Source organism: Corvus brachyrhynchos, unplaced genomic scaffold (genome assembly GCF_000691975.1).
Source record: "Corvus brachyrhynchos isolate BGI_N302 unplaced genomic scaffold, ASM69197v1 scaffold264, whole genome shotgun sequence".
Classification (NCBI taxonomy): Eukaryota; Metazoa; Chordata; class Aves; order Passeriformes; family Corvidae; genus Corvus; species Corvus brachyrhynchos.
Genome location: NW_008237648.1, coordinates 369,526 through 379,340, shown reverse-complemented (window position 1 = coordinate 379,340; position 9,815 = coordinate 369,526). Strand labels below are relative to the sequence as shown.

At 39.9% G+C, this 9,815-nt stretch overlaps 1 protein-coding gene across 2 annotated transcripts in view; it reads left to right on the top strand.

Annotated features, from left to right (window-relative positions):
- The window catches only part of ITGA9 (integrin subunit alpha 9), a 244,925-nt gene that overhangs the window by 153,900 nt on the left and 81,210 nt on the right, over positions 1-9,815 (top strand). For both annotated transcript variants that reach the window (XM_017732049.1, XM_008631949.2), the window contains exon 18: positions 9,594-9,680. In XM_017732049.1, coding sequence (XP_017587538.1) covers positions 9,594-9,680 — 87 coding nt within the window. The remainder of the gene's footprint in view (positions 1-9,593; positions 9,681-9,815) is intronic.

Sequence of the window (9,815 nt, the reverse complement as noted above, 5' to 3'; positions counted from 1 at the left end):
AGAGATGAACCAGATGAGGACTTTTGCTCCAAATGGGAAAGGAGAAAACCTCAGTTCCTAGAGATGCTCCCAGAGATAGTCCTAAAGATGAAGATGATGAAGACCCTTTGCTCCCGGGGAAGGAGAAGGGCCTCTGTTCTTAGAGATGAAATGCTCCCAGAGATGGGTAAAGAGAACTTTTGTTTCTGAATGGCTCAACCTTAAAATTGTACCCCAAAAACCTTCAAGAGTGGACCCTCGAAAGCAGTTGCGGGAAAAGCTGCAAGTTGGGGGAAGGGACTCACATGTGATCAGAGAGACTCCTCTTCCTAAATGGACTGAGCAAAGTTATTTGGAAGTGGGCGGCTGTCTCGCTGTGATAATGTTTTCATAGCATGGGCAAGAGAGACTCCTCTTCCTAAATGGACTGAGCAAAGTTATTATGGAAGTGATAAACAGACTGAACATCTCAAGGGTTGTCTTTTTACATTGTCAGTGGGAGAAGGGAGAAAGGTGGGGGGAGGAGAAGAGTTCTGAAGGTGTGGTATGATTTTTTTTTCTTCTTTTAGGTCTGTTAATAAACTTCTTTATATTCTTTCAAGTTTGGTGCCTGCTTTGTGTTTCTCCTAATTCTTATCTCACAGAAGATAAACAGTAATGAGTATTTTGGGCCAAACCACTACATTCCTGTATTGTTTTCTTGAAAAAACTAAGTTCAGCAGTTCTCAGCAAGCAGGGAAAGGAAATATTTAGCTAGTGTTGTACAGCAAAAGTCATTGTGAGTCTAATTGGTCTGTTAAAATGAGAGCGTGGCAGCAAAGGAGGTGGAACTTCTCAGGAAAAACTTCTCCCTTCCTCCTTATAGTTTCACCACCTGCCCTGTACATCCCCTAAAAGATGGGAGAAACAAAAAAAATGATTGATTTTGTTGACTGGTTCTGAAAATTGTTTTGGGGCTTACTCATTTGAGCTGAATGAACAATTTCTGCTGCCTCTTCAGCTTCTGAGGTTCTGTGCTTTAAAAATTTGCTGCAATAGCTTTTCACCAGTTAAAATAAAAGTTTATGAGAGAGTTGGTAATATCCATTAAATAGAAAAAAATTTTGTGTTTCCCTTTTTACTCAAATATTTCCTGTGTTGGATGGGATCAGTAAGCTATCTATAAAATAGGTTCCATCCAGGGAAGAAACAGAAGAGGTGAGAGGCTTTAATTAATCATACAGAAATAGTCGTTTTTTCAAAATAAGGAGCAAATCCAAGATGTTTGAAGCCAGGCTTGATGGTTTTGGAGTGGGGTGTGCCTACAGCATTTACTAGGACAGGAAATTTCTCCCTAATGCCAAAGGAAATTTTTTTTTCCCCTCTAGTTCTTTTTATCAAACAACTGTTAAGGTTCCCCAGCCCCCTCTCAAATTTATTTTCTTTGATATTGAATCAAAGGATTGATTTCTTATCAGAATACAGGTCCAGATGCCCCAAATCTTCATAAGTGCATTTGGCTCTGTGCATGTCAGCATACTCAGGTATGTAGTTTTGCTTTCTCATTAAGCACTGGGATGGTGAGGGTCAGTTGGTGAAACAGCAGTTCACAGAATTTACGCGGTGTGACATTCATATTTCTTGATGTGGTTTTTGCTAGGGGAGTATCTATATGTTGAAAATAAAGGGAAACTTTCAGTCCCTGTGATATCTTTAAAACAGACCTTTGCGGTACACACACAAAATCCTTTTATTCTATTTTATAATTTGATTTGATATCCGGTATTCTTTAATCATTGCATTCAAGAGGTTAGGTTAATGCTAGTTTCATGACAATGTCTAGATGAGCAAGTTTATATTGAGTCTATAACTCCCTCTCTGTAATATTTTTTCCAGCAGGTAATGATTAACATTAGTTTTCCTATTATAGTTGCTATTGATGCTGATTTATCATTGACTTGGCCTTCATGTTATTTATATTGTTACTGGCATTCCACCTGTGTTTGGAAATTACTTACAAGAGAATAAATGTTTGAAGCTCGAGATCCAGAACTGTTATGTTAAAAGAGACATCTTAATTTCTTTCCATCATGAACATCTTTTTCCTCCTTTTGAGTGATTCCATCACCCACTTTGCTTTGGCAAGTGGAGAACTTTACACAGAAGAATTTCTGACCACAAAGTGCTTGCTTGAAGTTGGCAAGTAAACTATGTTTCCAAAAAGTGGAACAAAACTCATGGGATTTTTAGTCTGAGAGGAGAAACTCCTTGAAATGCACATGAAACTATTTCCTGGACCCATGATTGCTTTATAAGCTATGGCCACCTGTGCTGACTACTGCAGTCTATCTTCAGAGTTACTATCAGTAACAGGACAATTTTTCCCCCAACCTGCAATGTATACTCACAGTTTGTGAGAAGCACTGTAGCCTTCCCAGGTGGCCTGGTGCCACCACTGAGTGCCATCGACACTGCCTAGGAAGCTGATCTCAGAGAAGCAGTGCATCCCAACACTGTGCACAGCTCTCTCTGTGCTTCCCCCCATCCAATCCCTGAGTTGTGCAGTATTGAGAGAGTTGGGAACTGATGGCAGTGGCTGTTTGAAGGCTTTGTGCATTTAGAACTCCTGTAACAGATGAGCAAAAGAAGAAAAAACCAAACCCCAAAACTGCAGGCTCATTTTGTGAGATACTGAGATTTCCAAGTGAAAGTGAATTCCTGATGCCTTTGACATTGGCTGTGAACTAATGGAGTTGGGGAAGGTCTGTGCGTGGCAAGGTCCAGCCCAGAAACACAGAGGAAATACTGTCTGCTCAGTTACCAGAGAGTACGGCTGACAAAGACACAAAGCAGACATCAGACTGCTAGTTATCTGAAGAAAAGAGAGGCTTAAAGGGCTTTTGAGGATGATAATCAGAGGAACAGTGTCTGAGGTATATCAGATGCACCATTTCAGTAATTTCAGATGATCTTGAGTTACTGCATAATGCCAGTCAGTTCCCAGTCAGTAATACCACTAATCCTCTTTGTGTTCTTGCAGTTTTAAAATATCCTATGAAGCACTATTTTGGAGGAAAGTGTGGTACCTGTGGAATTTTGTCTTAGAATAACTAAGCTGTATGCACGAGGGGGCCTCCAAGATTAAATTACTCTGAGCTGTACTTGCTGTCAGTCATAAGGAAACTCAGTCAGAGCCAGACTTTTTATTTGAAAAATATCCCTAACCTTTTATGAGCTCAGGCATCTGTAATTGCACTGTATATGTGGATAACTGTGACCCACGTCTTTTGTGCCTCACTTGCTGTGGAAAGAAAGTACGTTAGTATGTTCAGGAGGTGGCTGTTAAATTAATTGGTACATCTTTATATCCTTGAAGCCTCAGTGAAGAGATTCACATTTACAGATTTGCAAGGCAGGGAGAGATAAGTAGGAGCAAAACAAAAATTTTGCTTTCCAAACCCTAGAGAAATCCATGAGTTGTTGATAGCACAGCTGAAGGGCTTAGACCAAGATCATGAAAAGGGATTTGAAGGAGCCATTTCAAACATCATCAAGAGATGAGCCTTTATTTTAGGTTCCTGACATGTTTGTTCTACCCAGCTTTGCAAGCCATGTGTGTAGGAAGCAGATTACCAGAACAGACATATGTTTTGTGATATCTCTCAAAAGTAAGAAGCTCTTAAAATGCAGGTCAAGTCTATGTAATTGTCCTGTTGTGTGGAACAAAACCTCCAGGTGTTCATATAAACTCTCATTTAGGAAAGTGTCTCTTCTCACAAAAAGTTCACACTGAAATTACTGAGGTATAAGTATGCCTTTTAGTCAGGGTCTATGATGAGAATAAAAAAACTCTACAAATTTAGCAAATTTTCCAAGCACCCAGTGTAAGTCTCTACCTTTGGTGCAGGTCAGAGAATTTCCAAACAGCTAGTGGGGATAAAGTCTGTATGCCAGAGAGGATATAGCAGGTAGATGCTTAGTACCTAAGTTTTGAGACTTATCATAGCATAAGGTGGACTGTGCAAGTAGCCCTCCCCTTGTGATATTTTCTTAGGGTATTTGTTTTAAGACTTCTTGGATGAGGATACTGCTCATGATCCTCTATGGCGTCAAGTGCACCAGTTCACAGACAGGCATTATAGAGCAAGAAAACTAGTAACAACAAGGAAAGCAGTAACAAGAGTGTGTGCTCTGACAACAAATGCAGGGTTCCTCGGTACTCGCTCTTGTAATTCTGCTTTTGTATCCTTTGGAAAACAAACATCATCACAAGAAAAACCCTAACAAGTTAAGTAAATTTTCAACATCATCAGAACAGGAGTGTTCTGCCAACATATTATCAATGCCAGGACATTTTCTCATCAGAATGTATGCGCTAGTAGCCAAGATTTGCGAGGAGGATTTTTTTCAATCTAAACAACAACAATAAAAAAGACCTTTAATTTGAGTATGGCTAAGGAAAGAGAAATATAAACTGCTGGCAAATGTATTTTCTAGCAACTTGAGGTTTTTTCCCTTTTAAAACTATACAGATTATTTTAAGAATTCCTCTATGAAGTTTCAGTGCCTTTCATTGGTGGTTTTAGTCAAAAGTTCCTTAAAAAATAACAGGTAATCAGAAGAGTTTTTAGAAGTATGAAGTGAACTCTGGTGCAGATAGCCAGCAGAATTCAGAGAAGTACAGAAGTGGCCTTAAGTTCAGAAATTAATATAACTTTCTGTTGAGAGCCACATCTGGCATATCCTTTTTGCCTGTTTAGTATTGTCCTGTTGCATCTCCTTGTTGACACTGCAGATGCAGTATGTACTCATAGCTTGTGCGCTTAGAAAAGCAAAGACCTGGCAGGGCATAAATGAGTGTTAGAATAATTGAATTCACACTTTCTCTGTGAGAACACTGGTGAATGCAAAATGGCACAAATGACCTGTACTTTTATATATGTTTGCTTTTGCTGATAGTCATAATATGGTAGAAGAGTTGTCAGATAGATAAAAGCCTGGTACTGGAGTACCAGTGTTGAAGGGCAGTTAATGGGGTGGGGATGATTATTTAAGGAGATGTTCTAGGCAAGGAACTTGCAGCCAGTCCTGGGTGGGGATGAGTGGAGAGCAAGTTGAGGAAGCGGAGTGATGACTCTGGGTTGGGGCCAAGGCCAACATCAGTTCAGGGCAGTTTTTCTACCTTTGGGTAAAAAATGAATGACACTAAGGGTAGAAAAAATAAAAACAGAATATAATTATGTGAACTGCTAGATGAGGGTCAGGAAGATTGAAGGGTTTTGGTTGGACATAAGTGAGGGAGAGAATGGTCAGGTTATATTGGCTAGTCAGTAAGTCATCCTTTACGAGCTATGCAAGACTCACTTGGAAAAAAACCCATATGGGGTCTGATTTGAAAATGGTTAGTCAAGATGAAGCTGAGGCAGTTTCATTATCTTGAACTTGACTGTTTCATTGCTCATGTTATAATAATGAGGAACCTTTTTTTTTCTGTGATAAGGAACTTAGAGAAATAGACTGTGAGCCAGCCTGAGCTTCATATTTCTCTGAAGCAGGTCAACATTTGCTATGAAGTAATAATACAGTCATTTGACTAATTATCTGACTATTTATCTGATTGACTAAGAGTATATAACACTCTGAAATGTTTCAGAAAGAAAGTTTTCCAGATAAAGCTTCACACTGTCTTGCCGGAAGGGAAACGGCCAACCCTTTTGGCTGTGTTTTCTATGCAAACTAGAAATTGCTGTGAAGCTCATGCAGTAAGCTGAGTTTCTCAAATGGGTTGTATAGCCATAGGGAAGCATTGCTCACTAAAACCATGACCTAACATCAGCGAGAAGTGGTATCTGCAAATTCCGTAAGCCCTGAGTTGCACTGCTGTTCCCTATTTGTAAGATAAGACAGCACCAACCCTTCAGCCTCCTGGAACAGTGTGAAAACTGAGTTTAGAGAGCTGACCGCTGTAGGAAACCACATAAAGAAACAATTTTCTCTGCCTCCAGAACAGCAGACTGAAATTAAAGCCTGAAGCCAAACAGTGCGCAGTCAAGGAAAACCAAAATGTTTACTCATTAGGTGAGCTTCTCCATCTTAATCACAGAGCAAGCCAAGGAGTTCATGGGAAAAGTTTTCTGGGTAGCCTTTAATTTATAAATTTGTGGAAGGCTGAACCAGTATGATGCAGCCAAACTTACTTCTGCTGTTTCCTAGCATTGAAATGTTTTGTTGTGGACCATTACTGGAATCACTCAAGGTGGAAGGGACCCATCAGGATCACTAAATCCAACTCCCTGCTACTCACAGGACTCCCTAATTAAACCGTATGACCAAGAGCACTGTCCCGATACTTGTTGAGCTCTGACAGGTTTGGTGCCCTGACCACTTTCCTGGAGAGCCTGTTACTATGATCAACTACCTTCTCAGGGAATACTCTTTTCATAATCTCCACTCTGAACTTCAGTAATGTTGTATTAATATTAATGATTAAACTGGATGGTACGCTAATGAAGCCAGAAGGTCATTCAAGTCAATCTTCCTGCATCTGTTAAGCTTTTCCAAGCAACAATAGCAAAACCAACCAATGCAACATTATCTTGTCATTTCCTTTTAAAGGCAATAAAACTATGGGTATCTGCCAGCTGTCTGGTCTGCAAAGGCATCAATGTGCAAAATGAAGAAGGAATGCTCTTCTTCTGTTATCAATATGAGAGTTCTCTCAGTTAGCCTGTCCTTTGGCATCTCTGAAGGGATATGGCCTTGAGGAGAGGAGACAGTCTCTTGGGTCTGTCTGGTCACTGTCACCATACTGGACAGCTATGTAATTAGAAACCCCTCTTGAAAGAACACGGGCTAGGCGTTGATGAAAGAGAGTTCATAGTTTGCCCCAGTTAGCAAGGGACATTTGAACAACCAAGAACCAAGAATGTTTCCAGGGGAAACAGCTGTGAAATTTTTCATTTAGTTATGCAGCTGCTCAGACTTTGTGTTCCTTTGATCCCTCTCATAAAACTGAGAACCATTCAGATTCCTGAGAGGAAAATGCTAGTGGAAGGGATGGTTCACCCATGAAGCACTTGTTTTTCTGTTTTGTATTCATTTAGAGGAGAAAAATCTAACACAGTGGATGGCATCTCTGTACTACTGAAACTACATATTTGATTTGCTAAGCAGTGCCATTTTTCATATTTCCAGAAATAGAAGCCTACTAAAGATTGCAAGGAAGCAAATCCATAGAGAAATGTATTTTCCTGAATGGGGAGGCCACTCCTCTAGCATTTTAGTAGTATTGCAGTAATGTCACTCCATTAGGCATCTCCAGGTATGCACTGATTGTTTCCTTACATTATTTTTACCTCTCATGAAACCAGTGAAATACTGTCTGAGTCAGTTAAGAAAGATAGTATTTGATCTATCATTTTCTAGAAAAATGTGCCCTGATTTGAACCATGATTTTGAAGCTAAATGTCTGTAGAGCACTAATGTTGTTCTCAGGTCAGAATGTGAAAGGCAGAGAGGCATTTCCTGGAGATGTGTATGACCCAAGTGCATGGTTTGGGAAGCTCCTTCCACTCATGCTTGTTCCAGCTGAGAATATAACTTTTAAATGCATATTTGAAGTAACTGAGGAAATGTACATAAGGAAACAGAGCATGAGCTTTGCAAACTGCTATAAATGCTGAAAATAGGTCAAATAAATCATGTGTTCTGTGAGAGAACTCATGCCTTCTGATCAACGAATCAATATGATTACACAGAAGCGTCTTATTGTTTAAAATACCCCTGTGTTCACACATCTCACAACTTTGACATAATACCTTACTTATACACTTCACTTGCTTATCTTATACTACTTATACATATACATATCACTCTTCTTATACATTTTCTTACTTACACTTTTTACAAATTCTACATAACACAGTACTTACGCATTTTACTTACTTATACATTTTACCTACTTATACATAATACAGTACATATACATTTTGCAACTGCTGTGCATGAGATCTCACATTGCTTGATTGGTTTCTCTATTTTGTCCATGAGCTCCGCACACACTTTTCTGATAATATGATTGGTTTTAATCTAGCGCAGCACAGTCCTTTTTTGTCTATTCCTTGCTGTCTTGGTATTTAGTTTTTCAGCTTCTTCTTTCCCACTTTAGCACAGTTTACCTTTCAGTCCTTGAAGAATTCCTGAGGGCTCTAACAGGTGGGGCTCCTGGCCCAGGCAAGCAGCATCGAGATGATGACAACAACAAAACCCATTCGGTGATCAGCAGCCAAGTTAGTCCACAAAATCCAAACAACACAACAGCAAAGGACAGGGAACAGATATAAACCTCTCTCCTTGAGCTTTCAGACTGGAGCTTAAAAACCCTCTTGGGGCTGATGTGCTGTGGCTGAAGGTGGAAATGCCAGGTGAAGCCAGTGAGGGTAATTCTAGCCTGGTCTCACTCTGAGGGCTCTGGTAAAAATAACTAAAAATGGTTTGGCTGGGGCACACTATCAAGGTTCAAATACTTTACAACAGTTCTGTAGCAAAGAGGTTCTCAGCTGCATGTCTGGAATAAAATTAATTTATAGATTGAGATATCTAAAATTTAGGCATTTGTATTATAGCACATACCATAAGTACTATAGTTCGGGTGATGATCTAATCAACAGCAGGGCCTAGAGAGGTATCCAACCCAGTCTAAGTTAAACACCTGCATTTGGTCTCCTGGACTGTTTTCTACATCCTTTGACTACAGTGGACTACAGTGACATGTAGATCACATAGCAGTCACTTGCTGTGTAGGCACTTAAAAGCGTATATCAGATTCCAGAGCTGAATCACACTTCTAAAGTTTAGTGAGATGGACGTGCCCACAGTGGCAGAGTATTAAACTGTTCCCTGATAATCTGGTGATGAGAACGTGCTCATCTGGAGCTAGGCACTTATTTTATGGAGCAATGAAGCACTCTCCATTCAACAGAAGTACTTCTGTTGTAGTGGAGTCACCAGTCAAGCAGGATAGGGCTGCTCTAACCTTTTGCATTTGAATTATTGACAATATCCATAGTCAATGTTTAGCATCAGGAGATGCTCATTCCTCTACTTTATCTATGCCACCACTGTCTCATTAAAGAAGGTTAGTATCCATACCAGCATGACTCATCTTGTGGACCAGAGCAAGAGATCAGGGCATTGAATGTCACCAGGACCAGATTAACTTTCTCTTCTGCATCTGTGTATGGCATGGTTTGGTCACTGTCTCCCAGCGCAGTTCTCTCTTTATGGTACAGGTACCTGGAAAAACTACCTTGGAAAACCTATATTCTGGATCATTTGAAAGCTTTCTTTTAGTAAACAGAGGGAAGAACTGAATTGTCCAAGAATTTGGGCTGATCCCCTGACTCTAATGTGTTTAGTCATTCAGTATTTCCTTATGATCTATCTCTCAGAGAAAGGTTCTGATGGCTATCTTCTTCCCAATGCTGGTCTGACTGATGTGGAATAAGGAAGTACAATATGGTGCTATGATGGGAAATATTTAATTTTCTGTAGTACCTCATCACATTGGTGTTTCTTAGCAATCTTTTTTTTCTCCCCAAATCTGCAATCTCATGTTCTTTTTTATTTTCTTGCAGGAGGAGCTGGGCATTACTTGTGAGTTACTGGAGTCAGATTTCCTCAAGTGCAGTGTGGGATTTCCTTTCATGAGATCCAAATCTAGGGTAACGTTGTGACATTTGCATTTGCAGAATAATGGTTCATTTACCTCTGTCTCCAAGGAGTGGCTGGGAAGTCAACTGCTCTGTTAAACGTCTGTGATTGGTACTTTCTCTAGCTTTCTAACCCAGATATTGGAG